At 34.1% G+C, this 24,623-nt stretch overlaps 1 protein-coding gene across 2 annotated transcripts in view; it reads left to right on the forward strand.

The window, feature by feature from the left end:
* The window catches only part of LOC129218542 (protein couch potato-like), a 147,809-nt gene extending 132,058 nt beyond the window's left edge, over positions 1-15,751 (forward strand). For both annotated transcript variants that reach the window (XM_054852839.1, XM_054852840.1), the window contains exons 6-9: positions 1,098-1,231; positions 6,858-7,042; positions 12,173-12,242; positions 14,023-15,751. In XM_054852839.1, the coding sequence (XP_054708814.1) occupies positions 1,098-1,231; positions 6,858-7,042; positions 12,173-12,242; positions 14,023-14,034 (401 nt within the window). In that variant the 3' untranslated portion in view covers positions 14,035-15,751. The remainder of the gene's footprint in view (positions 1-1,097; positions 1,232-6,857; positions 7,043-12,172; positions 12,243-14,022) is intronic.
* The last annotated feature ends 8,872 nt before the right edge of the window (positions 15,752-24,623 follow it).

The following is a 24,623-nucleotide window of genomic DNA, read 5'->3' on the forward strand; positions in this document are numbered from 1 at the left end:
TTCTAAAAACAGATTGAACTGATTTTGATACACAACGACTAAAATATCTTTTTTTTGTACCTAAGCGGAAAAGACCTTGAAGGCTTGTTAATTTCAGATTTTCCCGGGAGGGGGGGGAGGGCAAGGGAACACCGTCGTAGTCCCAACCCAATATCTGCTGCATGCAATGCACGTTAGTTAGTCTCATAGCAGTTTCCATCAGTTTTTATACGACATGCGCACAGGGCCAGATTACCGCACAGGCCTACTAGGCCTGGGCCCCTCTTCCTAAGGGGCCCCAAATTACTTAAAGAATTCTGCATAGCATTACAACTATACAAAAAATACACATTTTTAAAATAGTAGCGTTCAGGGGGCCTCCAAATTATTGTGGACCTTGGGCCTCAGTTTTAGTTAGTCGGCATTAGCATACGCAGGCAAGTTAAAGTAGCATTTTTTTTAGCGATCACAGTTCACTGTAGGGTAAAAGTTCCGTTATTTGTCCCCCTTCAGGTTTTTGGTCGCTGATTACCATATGTTACGATCAATTAATCCAAAAATATTCATATACCATACCAACACCAACTAAGCATATGCATTATTTTCCGTCAAAAAAAAATTTAATACTCTTTTACCTGAATTGAAAACAGTTATCTATTTTCGTTCCCCTTCTTCCAATAAACCTTGTAAAATATGTAACAATAATAGTAACAGATACAGATTAAGAATTGTACTAATGAAAAATATTACAAACTATGCACTTTTAGTACTAATCAACCTTAAAATCTACAATATGTTTCTATTTTAGAATCAAAATCTAGTGATGAAATCGTAAAAGGAACATTGGTTCATGATCAATGCGCAGAGAAAATCGAATATTAAAAATTGACGATTTGAGAAAATCACTAAGTCGGGATCAACTTCCGGAACTTTTGTGGGTCGCAATACATTTTTTTTCGGATGAAAACAAAAAATAATGTCACTTCTAAAATCATTGGAAAAAAAACACCATAAAATTTTCAGCAAAATCAAAAATGATTTGTAACTTAACTGCCTGATTGTTACAAGAACTGCCTCTTAAACAAGGATTTAGTAAGAGTTTTCTTTCTTCATTTTAGAAGAAATGAGCTCCTTGCTGCCAACAATTTCAGACGGCTGGTCGCACCATCCCCTCTCATACACGGAAATCCCTGTGTCTACAGCCCTCCATTCTACTGCCCTCGTGCACCCAGCACTCCACGCCCAGATGCCCGTAAGTATCATAACCTCTACTTCAGAAACTACGCTTCTACTTCAGAAACATCCTTCTGATCTGTAAATCTGATTTACAGCTAATAGAAGCTAACAAAATGTGTTCCATAAGTAATGCGACCAAATTCATAAAAAATCATTTATTGAATATATTCGTACAAAAAATCAAAATTAGCACCCTCATGCGTCGATACACTGCTACAGGCGGTGTTGCTACGCATGAAAGTTGCCCTAGAAGGTGTTTTCCGGAATGTCTTTTAGAGTCGATGTAGCAAGCGCCTGGATGCTTTCAATCGTGTCCCACTGATTTCCTTTCATAGATCCTTTCAACCGAAGAAATAAAAAAAAATTTCAACGGAAGCCAGGTTAGGACTGTAGAGGCTAGAGAACCAATTGGGTGCGGGTCCTGGACTGGAAGTCGTTGACAATGCAGGCGCTGTGACTCGGCGCGTTGTCGTGATAAAGTTTCCACTCGTCCTTGATGTCGTTTCAGTGGCAAACTTTAGAAGTTTTACGCAAAACTTTATTTCGTACAGTAGTTCCACAGAACAATCCATTGTGCCGTGTTACATAAACCCAAAGCAGAGTTCACGGGAACGCACTTCCAGACTCTTCGGCAGCTCGCAACCGAATGAGATTGGGTGCTTTTTGAAACTAGCACCCCACTTCACCTAACCCAGCAGATTAGAACACGCTACGTACCGTTGCGTCAGGAAAAAAATGCTTGCATTACTTATGGAATGCACCTTGTAGGTATTAGCTATAAATCAAAGCATCTGCTCCCAAATACGCTATTTCAAATATTTAAAGAAGAATTTAATTCCTTCGAGTTTTTTTTTTTTTTTTTTTTGGTTATTTTCGAGTGTTTTCTTAGGTTAAACCATGTATTCCGGTGAAGGAACACAGTTGTATCTTACTTAATATGATATAATCCCTATAAAATCTTATTTGATGGTTGAAAGCAAACCATTAAAAATTATTTTGGTGCACAAAAAGGGATTCTTGACAGAAAAAGAAAGTCTCAAACAAAAAAAAAATACAGGTTCTCCAGCGTACGTTGGTCAAATCAACCGAAGTCTGCAACTTCGTCATAAGACTCTCAGTTCTGGGTGCATACGTACTAAAGAATTAAAGCCCTTGTATCAACTTAACCCTCTATCAATGGACCCGCCTCCCCTGCAACTCTTATTCTCGTGTGTAATCATTTTATGATAATATCGGATGCTACTAAGCTAGATTTTCAAAGCCAAATTATTCACATTACTTTAGTTTATAACATCGGGTGTCTCAGGTTGTAGGAACTTCTTATGAACCTATATTATTAGATATAAAATTCGTAAGAGAAAGCGGAAGTTTACTAGTGTGTATAATCAATCACTGTCACATTACCCTTTTTAGAATACATACTAAAAGTACCGGCTATAGAAGAGTAATTCCTTTTTTCTAAGTTGCGTATCGCTCTATAACTTCTGATAAAACATTTGGTCAGACTTTTTAAATATATATGCTTAAAACATAGAGTGAAGCAGCCATATTTCGTCCCCGTGCCAATTTCACCACCCTAACCCCCCTACGTTTCTCTAGTTTGACACTAGGTGTCGATACCGGTGATATTTTTTCTGGATGCGGTCAAGAATACTATCTATTTGCGGTAGTTTCTTGAGTCTAGTCCACCACGTTGTCGTTTAGGAGTACACTTATTCTAATTTTGGAACACTTCAGTTATCGAAATACTATTTGTAAATACTCTTTTTGTTGTATTGGAAAGTTTCTCTAGTTGTATTTGACACATTTGTTTAGGATAAGCTGTAAAATTAATGATCTGTGCGTTTTGCTATGTTAGGTTCACTTCACATAGAACAAGAAACCGTAATATTGGCAAATATGTAGTTCCTACTTTCGTCCCCTACAAAGACAGGAGTAAAAACGTTGATGGACGTTCAACATGGCAAAAAACGTATTCAATGTGTCAAAAACGATTGTCATGGAGAAATGTAGGTACGTTGCCCTCAATGCACCTCGTGCAAAACAGAAACTGTGCGCCGGGGCGAAGAATAAAAAAAAATAATAATTTGTTTTGCTTGTTTGGAGGCTTGAAAAGTCAATCTTACAGTTATTGCTATTTATATATTTTTTTTTTAATTCACAATTTGTGCTGTTTTTTCTTAATACAACTCTTAATCCGTATTTAATACTATTACGACCTGGTTTTTAGCCCATTACGTCTTTTGACGGTGTAATGAGGGGGGGGGGGGCAAAAATAGAATAACAATTTTAAATTTCAAAAAGTGCATCTTTCGTAAAATTTTCGTAAAAGAAACTTTTAGAAACTTTTTTTTAACAGAAAAATTGCGTTTCATGAGTTTTAGATCAAATATCATGTTGAGGCTTAGTTGGTGGTCTAATAAACAAAAAATGCATAATCTGCGATGTCTTACATTAATACAATTTATTAATCCGTATTTAATATTATTACCAGGTTTTTAACCCATCAATACCTCTTTAGAAGGTGTATGGGGAGAAGGAATGAAAATAGGACAACCATTTTAATTCTGGTAAAAGTTCATTTTTTAAAGACTTTTTTTTAACGGATACAAAATTATATTTTATGTATTTAAGTTTAAATACCATGTGCAGGCATAGTTGGCGGTGCTTTATAATTTTTTTGTTTGGACTAATTGCTCGTAACAAATGCTTCTCACAGACCAAAAAGCTTAGAGAAGGCAAAATATGGCTACTTTACCCTAGATAATTTACAATAGTACACTTTTGTACTGTCTCTCATACTGAACTACGACTCGAATCCTCTTAATAACCGCAAATTTAAATATTTTGGATATTAAATTTGAGCAAATAAAAAATCTAGAGGCACCTTCTTTATTACAAAAGTATAGTCATGAACAATGGAGGCATTTCTTCAAGCCATTAATATGCTGAAAAAAAGTTATACTGAAAAAGATTTTTAACACTTATGAGTATTTAATTTTTTTTTTATTTTTAAACAACTAAGTAATCATTTAACTTAGAAAATATTTTGCTGTAACAAATAATCATTTATATAGGATTTTTTCTAAATTAAGCATGTGTAGATAACCTCTGTTACGATAGATTGATTCATTTCTGAAAGCAATTATTATCAAGCATTCTTTCTTGCAATTCTTTTGCTTAATAAGTACCTAGCTAGTAGATGTTTAACAAAAAGTTTTTTGAAATGTGAATATTTTTGTTTTGTGAAAACGTTTCAAATACGTAGAAAATATAGAATATCGTAGCAATGGTTATGCTTTAAAAAGAAAAATTACAATAAATTTCAAAAAGACAAGATTCTGAAGCGCCATCATCACATAAGAAAGAGTAATATTTTTAGTATAATTTGTAGAGTTACAAAAAACTAGCTATTAAACTGTTGACAGGTAGAGGTGAAGTTGAAAAAATACAGTGCTGGCCAAATTATTAGACTAAGACTGTTTTAAAAGCAAATTCTTTATTGATTACATAACTATAGACACATTAACGATCAGTGAAATAATTATCTAATATTTAATATGCATTCCCTTGTTCTTGATGAGCATTTTAAGTCTTTTTGGCATACTTTTCACAAGGTTTACACCATTTCTTAACTTTTTAAAAAAGGAGGTAAAAATTGTTCATACTCAGCATTATATGTACTCACATACACATACTCACTAATTACCTAAAACTAACTTTAATTTGTAACAGAACACACTAATAAAAAGAACTAGTGAACTGTTTAAGCTGATTGAGCTTATGTTCCTGTTAGGTAGATAAACAAAGCAGACAGTGTCTCCACCTGCAAATATTAAATTATGCTAAAATAACGTAATTATCAGTGTACAGTATGTACTGTACTTTAACAGTAAAATAAATAGTATTTTAGTACAAATAGTGTACAAAAAACAAAAAAAAACTCTTCAGTCTAATAATTAGGTCAGCACTGGAGAGTAGATTAAGAAAGACCTGGATACAGTGGATCTCTTTGGGATATTCCACCGTTTACTCTCAAAGTAAAGGTAAAGTCCCAATAATTCGTCCCTCCTAAGCTCTTTGGTCTTTAACTAGCATACGTTACGAGCGATTACTCCAAAAAAAAATGCATATAGCACCGCAACAACTAAGCCTGTACATGGTATTTAAACTGAAATACATGAGATACAATTTGATTTCATTAAAAAAAAAAGTAAACTCCTTAAAAACTCCTTAAAATAAGTCCTTAAAGTAAACTCTTTTACCAGAATTAAAAATAGTTTTTAATTCTGGTAAATAGTTTTTAATTCTTACCCAATTTCCATCCCCTCTCCCTATACACCTTCCAAAGGAGGTAATAATGGGTTAAAAACCTGGTAATAATATCAAATTTGGATTAATAAAGTGTATTAATGAAAAACATCACGGATTATGCATTTTTTAGCAAAATTTATTTAACAAATGAAAGAGTTTTTTCAAGCCTCCAAACAAGCGTTATAAATTATATATATATATATATATATATATATATATATATATATATATATATATATATATATATATATATATATATATATTGTTCTTCACCGTGGAGCACATTTTGTGTTCGCCATAACGTGCATTGAAGTCAACGTACCTATATTTCTCTCTTTTTTCCCCTCATAAAAGCATATTTAGCATATAGGATACTCCGCCTCAATGTTTTTTAATCTATTCTTGGTAGGGGACGAGTAACATCATATTCACCAATATGGCGGTTTCATGCTCTGCGTGAAGTGAACCTAAACGTAGAAAAACACCCAAGTCGTTTCTTTTACAGCTTACTCTAAACAAATAAGTGAAATACAACAAAATAAACACATTTTAATAAATGTAAAAGAGCATTTACATATAGTCTTACGACAAATCAAGTTTTGCAAAAAATCAAAATGAGTGATCCTAAACACCTGCGCAACGCACTAGACTCATGGAACTTCGAAAAAAAATAACGTTCTTAACTGCAACCAGAAAATGTATCACCGATAGCGGCACCTAGTGTCAGACCAGAGAAACGTAGGGGGACGAAATTGGGTGCGGGGACTAAATATGGATAATATGCCCTATCATTTTAAAGACTCTTCCCCCATTTTGATCGAAAAGTAAACAATTCAAATACCTATTATGGAAAAAAATGCTAGCTAAAAACCGGACGGATTCGTTCAGTTGAAATGCAAACTTTCGCTTCATCGCTGAAAAAGAAATCCGGATAGCTCAGTCGGTAGGTGATTGAGTCACTGTTCAAGCAACCTGTCTTTATAACATTTTCAAAGAAGGAATTTTACGCTTAACACCTAAAGCATAAAAACTGATGCAGCGGGGATGCTCTTTTCGAGTACGTTAATAAAGTACGTTTTATAAAGTGTGAAGTTTAAACTGAGAACTCCCAAACACTCCTAGAACTGAAAACTGATCCAACAATTACTTCTGAAATAAAGTAAACTGATGTGCATAAGTCTTAAAATACATAATATTTGTCGGGGTATGCCAGTGCAATTCCACACAGTGTTAGTTTAGTTGCCTTTAGTTACTTTCTTAGTTACCCTTCAAATCGTATGAATGTTTGCAAGGCATAACTGCCCTGATTTCTGCCTGTATCCTTCTAGCCACCCCTCACTGTTCCTCATTCCATTCCGCACGCTGCCATGCACTACCCGCCCCATGTCGTTGACAACCATGCCACCAACGCACAGACGCCTCCACCACAAACTCAGCCTCAATGCTCAACCCTTTTCGTCACCAACCTCGGCCACTTCGTCCAAGATCAGGAACTTAAAGAGATATATGGAAGGTGAGCCTCTTATTTCTTCTTTATCGGCGATATTGTGAATATTTTTCAACACACATCGATACTCAGAGGCTTAGTCTCAACCCATCCGTAAATATAGTCATGGGTGCCCATATGCAACATTTAAAGGGGGAGGAGGGACTCAGATATTTTCACCATGGTTTAGCTGGATATTTTCCCTTGGAAACCGATTTCAATGCAGATTAGAGTTATTAAAATTTGAACTTTTTAGTAACTTATTCATTAATGGCTGGAGAAGAAATGTTTTTACACTTTTGCAGAGAAAAAAGAACGAAAAGCAAGGAAGTTCTATTTTATAAGGTGAGACTTGAGCCCCCACTGTCCCCCCCCATATAGGCGCCCATGAATAAAGTACTTACATTAATCATGACGTCTTCTGACGCTTCTAAACAAACGTAATTTTATTACCTCTCGCATGTTGATCAATGTACCTGTAGTCTTTTGGTAGTGTGCCAGCTTCGTAGCATGCATAAGTAGCTCGTGCTTCTACCAGCTTTCTCTGAATAAATACCTTTCTCTAGTCTGTTACACGTGTATATATATATATATATATAACTAAGATAATCAAAAATAACTATATACAGGGTGCTTCACATGGGTTTTCGCAAAGTAAGAGTAAATTCTCCAAACGGACAATATTTACCACGAAATCTAGGGCTGTATCACATTCAGAGTATCAAAAAAGCCATGGTGTTCAAAGCGTTAAGGATCTGTGCTTAAGAGTCATTTTTGAAAAACTGGACAAAGTAAATGGGGACTTGATAGTTGACATCTTCAATTTCCCTGAAACTTTCAAGAATTTTTTTTAGCAAATTGATAAGAAAAAGTGAAGCTTCTTTCCTCTCAAATTTAGCTTGTTGGCCTTTGAGTAGGTGGTGGAAGTATAAATTCGTGAATACAATGTTAAAACTACAGGTTGCAGTTGGCAACTTTCAGGGATGAAACGTTTGTAGCACCAGCGGCACCCAACAGGGAACCGAAAATGCAAACTTAACCAGGGTGGAAAAAAAGGCACCTTCAATCCAACGTGCCCCGAGGGTGAAAGATAGAACCCTAGGAGAGAAAAATGGCACCTTTACTGCTTCCTATTGCAGATCCTGCCCCTCTCCCAGTGTTGTGTGCGTTTTTGAATAAATGGTGTTCTATTTATTGTTTTGATTTATGATATACGAAGTTTTGGTAGATTTTCACATTGCATTCAGTTCTGGTTAAAACTTGGTAATTTAAGGCATTTGACCACATTTCAGACTTTCCAACATAGTTTAGAAGTTTTCATGATTTTAATTTACCTGTTCTCGCACTAACGTTCGTATATTCACTTGTATTGCTCAGTAAGTTTAATATGCTATTGACATTTACTACAGCATGGAATTTACGAAAATTAAGAGTATAGGGTCTGGTAGGGGAAAGTGGTCAATGGGATAAAGTGGTCATATATCAAATAAATGAAAATGCATTTGAAATAAATGAAAGAATGAGGGTAATTTTTTTTTATTTTACATTTTAGCAATTAAGTTTTAAACTACAAATTTTAATGCTGGGAATACCTTATTTTGTGAAGAAAGAATTTCTGTTTGCTTATGAGACATTTTAAATCTGAGCATCTCTTTTGACTTCTTTGTAAACTTTTGTTCATTCGAATTTTTATCAAATTTGTCGTGCAGGCAGCTTCCCGAATGTCTCACGAACATGTTCTGCATAAACAGCCTGAGCTGGATTTATTTTATATAATATTTCAAAACAATTTAAGAAAGATGGGGTAAAGTGGTCATAGGTTAGGTTTTACATATTTCCTTCATTTAAAATCGTTTAATCATTATCTATAAGGCAGATATCAGCCCACATATTCATTTTACTAAACATTTAGTTTTTAAGGACACTGGATAGAATAAAAACTATGACTTAACGGGATACATATCAATTAAATAAGTGAAAGATTGCAATCTTATGATATTTGAAAAATTCTTAGTCATCTAAATCTTCCAATTTATTCTAGTAGAATAATTTATGCTTCCCCCCCCCCCCAAGAAAAAAAATGTTAAAAGTATTTCGCATTCATTGAATAATTAGATAAAGCTTGATCATTTTTCCCCCTTCTGTTTTTTAATCAAGTAAAAAAAAATTAAACTCTCTTTGGGTGTAATATTTTCTTTTTATGTAATTTAAGTAATTTAGATATTTTTCACTGGATATCTTTGATATATTCCTAAAGAAATAAAACATCGGAATTTATCACATCTTCTCTGATGATACTGATGAAATCCAGCAGTGAAATATGACAAAAATTGTTGGTGAACCAACTTTAGATGATAGTTGACCATCAAAAATTCCTATCTTATTTAAATAAAGTTAATTTCTTCCAGCAACTTCCTTCGTCAGCCATTGAAGTGGTTGAACGATGTCAGAGCGCATGCTCAATCGAGTCACCCAGGTATTCCGTGGTCGTTTGGCATCTTTATTAGCCTCATTCACCCAGTGAGGTGCCCAAAGGGCATTTTTTAACGCTTTTCCTAGCCTTCATTGAACCCTGAGGCACGTTTTTTCACCCTTGGGTGAAAATTTGCACCTATTAGGCACCTCTGTTTCTAACAGTGTAGGGAGACCGGGTCTTGTATGCGAAGGGGGTAAGTGTGCAAATCCTCGATAATTTTCCTGTTTATTATTTGGCAGGACTGACACACTTGTCACATGCCCGCGTTTGTGAAGCTGTGCTACTGTGAGGTCTGTTCTACAACCTATAATAGTGGAATGAATTCTAAACCTAAGGTGTAACGCTAAGAGGTGGGGGTGACGAGGAGAAAAATGGAGGGAATTCCCAAAACCTAATAATATTGAATAGTCTATATTTTGTCGCAACAAAGAAAAGTTTTACTTGAATTGTTATACGAAACCATTCCCAAACTAGTGTAACATGATTTCAATATGCTGCGTTGGGGTAAGTAGGAGAACCTTTTTTTGCGTGGGGGGGGGGTGCAAATTTGTACACTTACTTAAGCTACATTTTTACTCTCAAAACTTTAAACAATTGCAGCATAAATTACTTAAAATGCTAACTTAATGAAATGATTGCATTGGTTTCACTGTGCTTGAGCTTAATAATATCTTATATATACGTCTTTGTATTCTTTTCTTACACACTCGCCTACAGCTTACGCGCGCTCTGTTCTTTCAGGAATTTAGAAACTCAAAAGAAAAACCGACAAGGAGAAAACTCCGTCAAATGTGATGCTGCGTGCAGCACTCTTGCTTGACAATAACAACTCTCATCTGTCAATAGAAGAGCTCAATTAGTATAAGGAATATGGTATAACACTCCTCACTTTAAGTTGCACCCTAAAGAGAAAAGTGTGTACGCCCTATGAAAAAAAAATGCGAATACGGTCGCTGATTCTAGGATGGCGAACAATATATGGAAAACTATGACTAAGATTTTCCAACTGGCCAGACCCACAATCTCCTGAATATCTAAGCAGTAAACTGGATATACCGGCACTGACTCAGTTGTTGTCTCAGTAGTTTAAAGATTTTGTACACCATCTCCATCCAGGAGTTTTGACGCAAATTATGGTAAGCGCACTCCCGGCGAGAGTATTTAATTATGTGTTTCAGCAAGGTTTTTAACACTCCTTTCCACTCACTAATAACGTTTCAGGTATGCCTACTAAATATGGTGCAAATCTCATCCAAACCAACATGTGCATCAAAACATTACGACCTTATCCTCAAGTAGGAGAGAGGAAAAACAAAAACGGCGAGAGACGAAAATGTTTTACAGCAATTTCCACTGAAATTCCTCTAAAAAAGGCTCTTGAAGAAAAAGGTAATGCTACAGAAAAACGAAAATCAGTACAAAAAATCCACAAAACCCACGAGAAATCTATGAATGAAAGTAGGATTAAATTCTCGAGAAACCTAGATTGACTAAATCTGAAAATTATCTCAATTTTGCTCGCTAGTGTACACTGTAAGAAACAACTCAGAAACGTTTCTGAAAAATAATCGGCAGCTGATGAGCCCAATTTCTGCAAATAATGTATCTTGCTAAAAACAGAAATGTCTTCCGCTAAATTTCAGTAACCTTCCTGAAATTATCTTGGAATATTTCTGCAGAATTATATTTAAAGCCCCATTCGTGTCTCTGGAACCTTCAGAGAAAATTTAGAATGGCTTAGTACAAAGTGATAAGAAATAACCTGGCCACACATGATACATAGCTCATGGGCAGCAATAGTGGCACAGCTCAGAAAACACCCATTTTGGACTAAGAACAGGTGTAAATATGAAATTACACATTCTTTTCAGCAGCAATACTAGTTCAACTCATAATTCAATATTATGCCGCAAGATGGCAGAAGTAAAATGCATTTCCTATGCATTTTCCTATAGCAAGGAAAACTTTAAATCCACTTATCTCAAAATACGATTTTTTGAGTTGTGCAGCTATTGCCCCCCCCCCCCCCCCAGCCCATGAGCGACATTATAATTTTAATGCTAATGAAAATAATTACGCCCAAACTTCGAAATAAGCATGCATACATTATTTCGTCTTTACAAATTTTCAAAATTGCTTCCTTTAGCCTTAATACGTTCAGATGGATGAAATTTAATACATTTTATCTAAATCCTTGGCTGCATGACGTCAGCAGAACATATTTCAAAATAGCAAAGCGTAAAAAATGTAGTTTCAAGGCAAAAAAAATCAAAATGTTCATCTTGCAAACATTGCTGCCAAAATCGTCTCCTATAAGAGTCAAATGATCTCCTTCAAGAGTGGGAAACAAATGATTGCAGCTATTTAAAAAGAAGACAAAAAACATCATTGTTCGCTCTAAGTATTTTTCTTTACACTATCACACTTCTTATCTCTCGCATATTGGTTATTATTTATGTAAAATTTGGTTCAAGTGGCTTCTTCGGAGAGTTGTGATTGATTTCTTGTAAAAATCGAATGGGGAAACCATCTCTGTTCGTATGAAAGCCACTTTTAATTATACCGACGTTTTTTGTCGCCACTATGAATTCACATAAGCAACGGAACAAAAAAGAGAAAAAGAATTATGCCATGCCTAATTTTAGACAATGTTGAGTAAATATCCATTTCTCTCGTTTCAGTTTTCCTGGTTTTTGCCGACTACGAATGCATAACAAAGCTCCTGGTTCTCTTTCATTCGCAGAATACAAGGTAAAGTCGATTCCTTCTAAGTATCAAAAATCTAAATGGCAGAAAATAAATATTACCCGAAAAAAATCAATATGCCGTTTTATACGTAGACAGCTGTAGTCAAGTTCGAATCCAGCTTTACTTCAGTAACGGTTTTCAACGCTTCTTACGTTTTGTTTTAAGTGCCTTAATCGTTCAGGAACTGTTTTCATGCAGGATTTGCTCAAAATCTCGAAATAGTTCCATCTTTAAATTTTGTTATTCTTCTAGAATTCATATTTTTTTGAATAAATTTTTAGTTGAATTGTAAGTTAAATTTTCGCATGCAAAAGGAAATTTTGCGCGTGATGTACCAAACGTCGTCCACAGCTTGTTTAGCCAAAGTTTTCACACAGAGAAAGGGTAATTGATAAGATAAAAAATAAGAGTTTTACAAACAGTAATCCAAACCCGTATTAAAAGTAAGAAATCACTTTAGTGAATTAAACAATAAATTCTGATTGACAACCAGACCCCTTGAATTAAAATTCACTGTCGGAGAGCCCCATTAAGGGAAAGACAGTCTTTAAGAGTCCTTTTATGATAAGTGCATAGTTCCTAAAAGAATTACAGAATTAAAGTCACATTACTTACAGGTATCCATTGGGATAAGGAATACTGTCGCTATAATTCTCTGTCAGAATAATGACACAGTCCCAATAAGTTTTCAGTAGTAGGGACAATCCTTGAAAGTCTCCTTTCGCATTGGGATATAATTCCTAAAAGTGACATATTGGAGAAGGATCCCTAAAAGGATCTCTATGAAAGAAGGTCCCTAAAATATATTTTGGTACCTGTACGACGACATGCGTTTGCAACAGTAAAGCATACTCTGTTACCAAAACAGCGGCATATTAGATTGTCTTCACAAGATAAATTATAAATAGTTTGTATTAGCTGAAAAATATCGACTTACACAAGCTCTCCGAATTGATATTGCAATCAACAATTATAAAAACTAAGTAACAGAAGGACACCAGAACAACATCAATTTCAAAAACATCTTATGTGTTTAAATTTAATGTTCATGCAAAATACCCAGATAAAGAAAAATATGGAACAATTGGTGTGAAGTAGCGAAATCGTTTTATACGAGACATGCAAAAGGTTGAAACGTGATAAATGAATGAGACATTAGAACAGGTTAAAACAAGTGAAGGTCAACTTTCATGTGACTAAAAAAATTCGAATAATATACTTATCTATGTAAAATGTTTGTGAACGAAATTGTTTTTTTCGTTTAAAAGTGGAAATGATCAATAGTTATTTGTTTTCAATAAGTTACTGCCCTATAGCCAGAGCTGAGGGAGAAATACATGAAATATAACCCCAGCTCAGTCATTCAATCCGAGGACTGCAGTTTCGTGCTTGTTTCGTCAGCCCAGAATAGGAAACGACTAAGCTGGAGTTGGAAAACCTCTTAAGGAAGATAAGAGTGTCAAACAAATTGGTAGCGGTCAGTGCTAATTCTATATTAGCTCCCAGTTTGTTTGGCACTCTTGGCTTCCTTAAGAGGTTTTTCACCTCCAGCTCAGTCACTTCCTATTCCGGGCTGACGACTGCTAATAAGCACGAACCTGCAGTCCTCGAATGGAATGACTGAGCTGGCGGTGTATTATATAAATATTTATTTGATTATTTAAAAGCATTATTTTAATTTCTTTAGCAACGTTTTTGAAATGCTAAGGTATCTGTTTATCAGTTCCTCTTTTCCTCACAAGAATGACGAAAAGTAGTTACTTAAGTTTTTTTCCTTTTGCAGTTTCTGGAGTGAAAGCAGTAGCGAAGATTTTCCTGACAAGACATCTATCTCTATACCTACTGACTTGAGTCTCCCGTCCTTCCTGTTGCCTTGACGACCCTTCTTTCGTTTACGTCGTTGCCTCCAGTGTCGCAGCTCAAGAGAAATGCTTCGACTTGATTGTCAGTGAGAAGGAACGAAGAATCATTGAAACACTGGAGAAAAAATCTTTAAGCTGGATTCAAATCACCGGCGAAAGCGACAAAATACGTTGTAGCCGCCCTGTTGTGCAATAGACTGATGCTTTGGTTTTCATGCCAAGAGCGAAGACATTCCTGTTCTATTTCATGAGTGCGTCATGCAAAAGATACTACCACGGGGAAGTAAATTTGCTTCCTGAACATACGATTGGTAACCTGCAGATGTTTTTAAAAGTTTAAATACAGTAAAACCTGTGAAGTTGACCACCCTTGTAAGTTGAGGACCTGTCTAAGTTGACCGCTTTTTAAAGGCACGGAATTAGCCCTATATCATATAAATCAACCTCCGTAAGTTGACCACCTATTTAAGCTTGACCACTAAAGTAGTGCACCGCAAGTGGTCAACTTACTCAGGTTTCACTGTACAAGGAAAAATGGGTTTCGAAATTTTTCAATTGCTCATATCGTCGCCTCAGAGCAACAGAAAGACATCTAGTCCCAGAAATAACACTAAGGTATCTTACTGTTGCTCTGAGGCGACGATATGCTCGGCAACTGCAACAAATATCCCATTCATCTAAAACCTTGAGCAAAGGGGCAGAAGGGCAGCGTTCCAGTATGTGGGGAAGAAGGGCAGCGATTGAAATTTCGTCGCCGATGTGAAGACAGTGTTACTTGTGTACCCCATGTTCATCTTGGACCAAAACTTATTAAGCAGTGTTATTTCCTTATAAGGCTAACTATTATGTATTTAAGTAGAGCGGAGGCTGTTTCTGGTGATTTCTCTCGAAGGTGTCGGCCAATCTTTTAAATCGAGCTTTTAGGGACCAACGTCAGTTTTCCCCTACTTTTATCCAAACCAACTGTTTACTTAGTTATTACGAATTAAGCAGCTCAAAAAATTATTCCATATCAAAAAGTTGTTGATAGATGAAATTTAATTTTATTATTCTCAGTTTTTTGCATTTTCCACGCGAGTTCATCGTGCGTCAAATCATTGCAACATCAGTTCAGTTTAAATTCGTCTCGCATCGTGTCTTCATATCATTATCATAAAGGTTAATCGCAATCTTTTCAATAACTATACCTTTTTAAATAACCATAGTTTAAAAATATTCATTTAAAAAAAGTTACAGTTTATTAATTTTTGAAGAAAATATTTAAAAATCATTTTTCTTCAGTTATACTTTTAAAGATTTTGTTCATGACTTAACAGGCATATTTACATATTTTAATCAATATTCAGCTTGAACTCGCTTTAATTACATATAATTTTTTTAAGACAGAAAGGTGTTCTAGTTATGAAATATGAAACATTATAGAAGGCCAGGGCAAAATGATCCCTCCGAAATGTATTTACATTTATTTTGCGATTAAAAAAAAATCAGGTGAAAGGCAGCTATGTGATTGTTTTGAAGGTCGTTTTAGCTGCTTTTAAGAATTTTTTTTAAATAATTAAAAATAACAACAGTAAATGAATTCATTCATTCGTGCCATTAAAAGTATCATTTTGCCCTAGGTCCATGAGCCCTTTGTAGGTATGTGTGGAATTTTTCAACTCTTTGCTTAAAAAATGTATTTTATGAGCAATGAAATGAATAAATAAAATCAATACATTTGTGTGACTTATTGCTTCAAAATCTAAATATAGAAACATTCATACAATTTGGATAACTACACAAGAAAAACAGAATTTATTATCTGGTTTTAATTTAAGTCAACATATTTTTAAAGGATAAATGAAAACGTAAATGCTCCTTCAAGAACAAAAAGATGGCATATTAATAGGACAAAACATATATCTAGAAATTCTTATCACACATTTTGATGATTTCAACATTGTGGGAACCCTTCCTTTAACCGGAGGATTTTTATCTCATGTGAAACGACTTCAAAAACCAGAACATAAAAACAAAAGGTAATATTGAATGGGGAGAAAAAACAATGTGACTACATAAGGATCCTTGGTTAATACTTAAAACGCGAACATGTATTTATAAAAAATTGCAGAGTATAGTTACGAGCATAAATCTAACTCATACGTAAATGAAGAGAGGTTTAAATATCTTCATATTTTGAAGGAAAGAGACACTGAGCGCTTTTCACAAAGATATTACTAAAACACCATGAATATAAAAGTCCCCGTTATTAATCCAAAAATTAAGACTAGTCATTGACAAATTGGAGTAGCCAATTTATAGTTGTTCTTAAAGGAGGTTTTTCAATGTTGAAGGAAGAAAAAAAGTTACCATCAAATTTGCCTATTTTACTGCATAATGCACCAGTACATGCTTGCACTCGAATATTTTCCAAAGAACTGGCTGCAATAATGAAATTTGTGTTACCAATGTATAGTCCGTTTTCCACGAGAAGGCACTTGACTCCTCCCTGGTCACGTGGTATCCGATGATTCTATTTTGCTGTTTTCGGCAGAAGGCGTATTCGGATCATAGCATTTTGTTGTAAAAGCAGCAGCTTTCAAAATGTAAGAATAACTAAAATGACAACAGGCAAGTGATGTAAAAGACAATGGACCTTTTTTGGCACATTTACAACGCACGTCCAAGTTAAGGCTGTCTGGTTGTCTAATTTAGAAGCGCATGGATTGCTCACCGATCACCCACACGCAGAATGGAACACTGCGTTCGAGAAGACGGGGCGAAGTGCCTTCTCATGAAAAACGAACAACACACCAGGGTCGCTGTGAGGGTGCTTGGGGATCAATTTCCTCAGAATTCTTGAGTATTTCCCTATTGCCAATCATAGTATGATAATTCTATATATCTGTCAGGTCAGTTATGACCCCCACCTCCACATGAAATATTCTGCATGAGCTAATGAAGTGCAACCTGGTCAAACCACTTTAGCACTGGAAAAAAATCAGGCAATCTTGTACGCAATGGAGAATAAGTATATAAGCTTACTTTCCATACAAAAAAGGTTCACTGACTTTATTAAAGTAACCGTTTTCCTGAAGCATTTTGCATGTTATTTAAAATGAAAATATTTCTAAGTAAAAAAATTTATAACAATATCAGGAACTGAAGGGAAGAAAAAGACGTATGCATGGTAACAAAAATTATATTTCCTGGTTGCCATTACTTCTGATCGTGGTTATTTTAATCTGTTGTTACAAGGAAAGAAGAATTGGTATACTATATTATATATATATAGTATATATATATATATACTATATATATCTATATATATATATATATATATATATATAGGGAAGAAATAGAGAAGGTGACCAAGAAACCAAACCTTAGTCTTGGTTCAATAGTGGGGGAAAATATAAATAAGTAGCAATCCAAAGATCATAGGGAAATACGTTTGTTGAAACATAAGTTATTTGCCCTCATGTCCCCGTTACCAAGAAAAAGTAATTTTATAATTTCTTTATTCACTTTAAGCGATATAAATAAAGAAAAAATATGGTTCTTTTTTCAGAAATTGTTAATAAGATCAATCGATATAAATAAAACAGAATACATCGCATCCCGGCAAGGAAAGTGACATAACTCAAAATTTGAAGAAAAAAAAAACTTACTAGCAATCGACTTAAGATATATAAATTTATTGCTCTTTCTTGCCACAAAACTCTCATAAAGTTAGCTTATATAACTAATGCGTGGTGGCGTAAAAACGGTACAAGTAATAGTAAAACATCATTAAAATTTTATAATTTAGGAGAAAACATTCTTCGAACTTTAAGTTCGCCTTATTAAATTCTACACCAAAAAGTTAACCAGTAAAATCACATAATAAAATTTTGCGCGTATTGAAATATTTGAGACTAAATCGATTAAAACTATTTTTTGCGTAAAACCTTAATTTTCTTAATAGCTTTTTTTTTTTTTTTTTTTTGGAGTTGAGTTTTATTTCTTGACGGTGTGCGATATGTGTGTGTGTTTCGTATGTTTCCTATATAAATCCACTGTTATGTCGGATCTTGATCAAATTTGGCAAGGAGGCACCCCGTTTTCAAACGCTGAAAAGAGGTTCGAACCGTTCGAATTTTAAGATCCAAAAAAGAAATAAAATAGCTCTTTCCACCCAAATTTGTCTATTTTTGTGTCGTTGAAAAGCTCGTAAAAAATATCCGCTCAGAAAGTTTTCTTCTTGGCTAAATGAAACAGGAAAAAAATTATAGGCATTTTTAAATAAGTAAAAATCATTTTTAAGTCCAATATTCATCGTCTGTGCTAGCTCAGTATCACGTTTTAAAAATACCGAATACCGGGATTCCATTTTTGGCCCGGTATTGCAATCTATAAATACAATAGATGAAAAAAAGGAAAAAAAAAGGAGGGGGACGGAATTGCAGATAATGCGCATATTTTTCCACGACAGTGTGTAAAAATTCTAACCCAAACACTAATTCAATTAAAATGGCTGCACAGATGGAACACATTGGCCAATTTAAGCGATAAAAGAAAAAACAAATTGTGAAATAGTTTTCAAACACAATAAGCAATTTTTATACTGTGTTTCGTAATTTTTAGACATTGTGGGAATACGTTAAAGTACAGTAGAACGTAAGTATCACAAACCTCTATGAAGTTTATTTTATTTATTTATTTACTTTTATTTATTTTTATTTTATTTATTTACTTTTTTTTTTCATTTTATTTATTTATTTTTTTTACTTATTTTTTACGAACGTAAAAACCTTCATATTTAATTTATTTTTAAACCCTTTTAGTGCTTCTTAAATACCCGACTTTTTTTATACTTACTTTCATTTTATAATTATTTCTTTTAAGAAGTTAATAATTGAAGGTCAGTTTCCCCTAGTATATCGAGCCGAGTATTTTTCGAACAGGTTTTCCAAGAATTTCCCGGAAGGTCGCTCGCGAATCAATAATTTGAAAATGAACATTTTTTTTTGGGAGAGCACCTTGAACTGGATCCATCTTTTACAGGAGACGCAATTAGGACATATTTGTTATTTAATCCTGGAGAGGGACTAATTTTTAGGTTAATGGGTCAGAAAAAGCGATGCATACTCCCCCTGGTGTCGAGGGATTAAGAGCGGGGAAGTATAAATATAACATCTGAAAATGAGTGGATGAAAACCGTCAGTTAAAGAAGATTTTCCGTTTAACGGACTTGAAGAGGTAAGGCTTTGCAATCTTTCATCTTTTATTGATTACTTAAGAGACAACTTTTTTCCTCGGCGTTTTTTTTTTTTTTTCTTCCCCGTGTATTTGTATTGGGTAGGCATAATTTTAATTTCAAACTAATTATTTTGGTTATTAATTGCAATACGATGTATCATCCATTTTTGAATATTATCAGAGACGAAGTGCAAAAATATCGAATCATAAACGTGAAGTTGAAATGTGAGAAATGGCGGAAAATTCAAATCCTATATGTAGCTGACAAGATGTATTGTTTCTGTTGTCATTAATCGACTAAAACTCTTCTCTCTTTCGTTCAATTTTCTTTTCTAATGACGAAAGACCTTAGCAAAACAAACCTTTCGAAATTTAGTGCAAACTCTTATTCGGGCTTGTATTATTTGAAACTCTCATAATCGGCTAAATGAGAATCGGTTGGTAATGAACCATGTCGACGCTCCTCGGAAGGCGAATAGCAGTCACTTTTCTAATTCTCAAGAAACAGTGAGTAACAGGTTATCTTGCTGTTTGATTATAGATTCAAAAGGTTGGAATATCGTCACCTCAGAACAACAGTAAGACATCTAATCAAAAAAATAACACTAAAGTATCCTACTGTTGCCCTGAAGCGACGATATGATTTTAAATGCAGTGGAATTTTTGAAATTCTTCATAGTTATTCTTTTTTACAAACCAAAAATATGAATGCTTAGTAAAGTAAATGTGAGTAAATTTTAAACATGTGTTAAGGAAAGAGTAGGTACAAGTAAGACAGGAAAATTCAATTACATTACATTTTGTATTATTAAAAAACAAACAAATTAAATTCCTTCAAACGGAACAAAATTTTTCACTGTAATAGGTATTATAAATGTGTATCTAAAAAAAAACTACGTGCTCATACAAACGAGAGAAAAAATTTAAAACCAAATGCAATTTTGTCTCACTGTTCACTGTAAAAAAATTCCGAAACGTTACTGGGTATTTCCGTGTTAACGTTTCGGGATTTTAATGGTTTTTATCCACTTCCCGGGAAAAATCAAGTATCATTGTCAAAAGGTTTCCTGAATGGTTACAAAGCGCACGAATGCAGACTTTTCACTGTTGTGAAAAATATTTTTAGCTCCCAGTTTAAAGATTGACTGAGCGTATTTATAAAGTGTATCGGCTTAACTGCAATTACGGCTTGTCCATGCTAATTAAACTCCCATAGGGAGCGAATAAGTATGGAATACGTTACTTTGCAAGAATTGCAGGCGAGTAAAATGCTCGTTACTTTCTTGCAATCCTCGCTTAGCTTTGGCCATATGTGCGATAATGCTCTTGGAGCTTCCCTGGTACATCAGGAAGATGCCAAGCTATTATATTATACCTTTAAGTTTACTCTATTTTTCCGGAGACACAACTGGCTTTTAATGGGAAGATTTCTGAATTTTTCTGGAGGCTTCCAGGATAATATCAGGAAGGTTACTGAATTTTAGCGGAAAACGTTCCTGGATTTTGCAAGATATGTTACTGGTAGAAATTGGGCACATCTGCTGCCCATTATTTTCCAGGAACGTTTCTGAATCGTTTTTACAGTGTTCTCCTGGTAAGTGGAAACAGTGAGACACATATTTTTTGAGTTAGTTATCTTTTAAAGAAGTTAAATTTACCTGGAAAAATATGACTGTTAGTTGTCGTTTGGTTTTGATCTGAGTTATTGTCTTTGGCAAGGTAAATCTCATGTCGTCTTGACACACGGTAGTGGCATCTACCACGTATTTGTTTGAGACCGAGACAGAATGATTTAGATTATTCTGGATTAACAAATTGAATTGAAGTGGCATCTTGTGGTGTAGCATTAGATAAGGAAAGAATGCTTTCACAGTAGCCTTTGTCTATTACCAATAGGATAGATTTTTTTATGACTATTTCAGAAAATCTCCAAAATAGTTTCTTTTTTTCTAGGCATCTTGAAATTTAGAAGAGCGGAAAAATAATATTACATTTAGCATATTGTAATGAAACAATAAAAATAATGATGTAAACAGGATAAGAAAGAAATAGAAATACTTAGCGATATTATACAGCTATAAAAGTCATAATCCCATTCAAGCATCCTTATTTTGTTGATGAAGAGCGCTAAAACTTATTTTATTATTATTTGCATCAACACAGGCTAGTTTAAATATTAAATTTATTTCAATGTATATTTCTCCACTTTTTATATTAAAGGGCCTTGGAAGATCAAAGAATTAATAGTGTCTCGTGCGCTTGACAAATTGTGTTAGACATTCATAATTATAAACAGGCCTAATATTAACAAAAGGAATATTGCACTCCACATCAGTAATTAAATTAATATTTTAACTGCTAATTACAAAAACTTAATCATTTAATACTTGCAAAAATTATTTTTGATAATTCACAAAATATAACAATTTGTGCATAAATGTTTGAAAAGGACGTACTATTATATACCTTGATGTATGGATCAAGGTATTATAAATCGTATGGATCAAGGAGCTCTTTATTTTTTTTTAATTGAATCAACTACACACTTAACAGTATAGTTTATCTGTTGCTAAATAGGTGGCGCTGCAAATTGTGTAAATATTTTACCATCACCCCGCATTTTCACTTTATCCCAAATTCTCCAACTAGCCATTTTCCTATATCTGCTTTTTTTTTTTTTTTTTTTTCAATTTAAGTGCTTATATTTATTTTTGTTTTTAAAAGTGATAAAGAAATAATTTCTTCTGTTTTAGATAGAAATCCCCCCCCCCTTTTTTTTAAATCCAAAACATAGAATTTCTTGCGGACAACACTCAGGGTCGGTGATTCCGAATATGAAGGTTTCCATTACGTCTGTTTAAAAAGCTCACGTCCAAACTTTTAAAAAGAGTTTTAAATGTTAAAAAAAAAAACCCTAATCTTTGACACTTATCAAAGAAATGAACTGAAAGTTAAATCATATGGGGGAAATTTCTAATATTTACCTAAGTAGTTTAAATTCAATAAAACTCTATATCTGTATATTTTTTGAGAAAATAAATTAATAAATTGCATTCAAATGTTGCAGTTTCAGTTCATGGAAATGAACTAATTCTAACGGCTTTAGAATTCAGAAACTACACTTTGTAGCTGTCACACTTTCATTAATATTCAATTATGACTCGTATATCTTTTGAAATATATTTGACCAGTCACTGTCCTACTCAGTTATGGTTACACTATAAACTAGTAATGGTCATAAGAGGAAATAGTCAACGTTTTTTAGCAGAAATAAACAGATTACTGAATACACCTTTTTCGGGGTTTCCAGGAACCCCTTTTTCAATTCAAAGGTGTGAGCTCTTTGAGGTAAAGATATTCGGTGAAATAAAAGGTCTTTACCTCCAAAAGCTTTGGATTGAAAAGAGGTCCCGGAAACCCCGAAACACGTGTATTCAGTAACCTATTTATTTTTATGCTAAAAAACGTTGGATATTTTCTATTATTTCTGGGCACAAAGGTATCTATTTTTTAGTAATGGTCATGCTAGCTAAATTCAATTATTTCCAGAAAATACACAAAGTTCTCAACCAAAATAAAACACTTATTTATTCTTACAATATAGTAGTCAAATTTAAACTATCTTGACTTTTTGATTCAAGCAACATTAAAATTAAAAGTTAGATAACTGAAAATTCGCCGTTTGAAAGGTTTGTCTGAACAACATTAATTATGAATAAATAAATTAGAGCTATTCTACTGCTGCACTTTTTATTTATCGTTTGCCAAATTTAGCTTATGTTTTATCACCAATCCCAAATAACAATTTTCAATGGGAATGGCCAAAAAAGTAATTATGATCATATATGTCCCCCCCCCCCCCATAACTAAAATACTTTTAATTAACTTGAAATCAGGGCTGCGGAGTCGGAGGGAAAATGGCCTACTTCGACCCCTGGAGTTTGAAACGTCAGACTCCGTCTCCAACTCCGGATTTGTTTTTCTTTTTTTTCCCCCTCGTGGGAATTAGGAAAAAAACCTAAACACTGATTAAAATATTAGTTATTTTTTGTGAAATTTTCGTGTCGGGTTTTACTGCAAACCTTAGAGACATACAACGTTGGAAATTCAATTCGAAAATCAAATTTTCCTATAGTACGATTTTTAAACTGAGAAGGATTGATATGCTCTCCTTTTAATGTTTAACACATTAATGTTAATCAAATCGTGTGAATTCAATTTTTGAAAGCTCTACGTTAAGAGAAAGAAGTTTTCATTCAAAGCCTCCGGGAGACACCTATCTGGGGGCGGAGGGTGACACCCCAAGTTAATTTAAAAGTTTATAAAATGAAATATTTCCCCAATAAATCTTAGATTATATTTCCTTTATGAAAATTCAATGAAAATAGGGTACTATGTTGCTGGGAGAGGATATGTTTCACATCCTCTCCCAGCTTTCATATGCGTCTGGAGTAAATTTTACACAAAATGCAGAGGTATACAGCTTCGTACGAATAGCTTTGAAACTATATCTATATTTTTTCTTCTCTCAAATCTGAACTTAAATTTTACTCGCTGCTTTAGAATTAACCTTAATACAAAAATTTAAAGATTAATTTCTATGGAGCATTGTAATCAAGAAATCATATACAAATTTTTTTTCAGACTTTTTAATGAGAACCAATTTATATTCTTAAGATTTCAAAACGTGTTTTATTGGATCTTTGAGGTTAGCGCTTTCGAGGTAAAATTTATTTGAATTTGCCGCCCCCTCAGTAGTTTCCACCCACGCTACGGAACCCAACTTACCCCAATGATACATTTCTATTACTATTCTGTAACTAAGATCAAAATGAAATGAAAAATAGGTTATTATTGTTATTTGAAAGTTATTACTTCCGATTAAAAATTGCTTCTACTTGCAAAATATTAGGGAACAAAACTTTTGCTGACAGTTACTAGTAGTTAAAGAAATTTATAAAAACAAGCAAACTAGCAGGTCGACGGAGGTAGCTATTACATAAAATGAAAGTTCGATAAATAAAGAAGCCAGCTAGCTGCCAATGGAAGTTATTTTTTTATTAGTAGGTCTTGATACATAAATCGAACCAATTTGTAGTCAGTTGTATTGTAGGAGTCGTATATACACAGTCCAGTCACATTAATGTGACCACCACGTACTTTCCACGTCAAAGTTAAATAACCAATCACAGAAGGCAGGTGGCAGCACAGTGCAGTTGAGCGTATATAAAGGGTGTGTGAGGGCTTCGGAAAACATTTCAATCGTTGGCGTAATGCAGAAACGAAGCGATTTATCCGACGT

Source organism: Uloborus diversus, chromosome 3 (genome assembly GCF_026930045.1).
Source record: "Uloborus diversus isolate 005 chromosome 3, Udiv.v.3.1, whole genome shotgun sequence".
NCBI lineage: Eukaryota > Metazoa > Arthropoda > Arachnida > Araneae > Uloboridae > Uloborus > Uloborus diversus.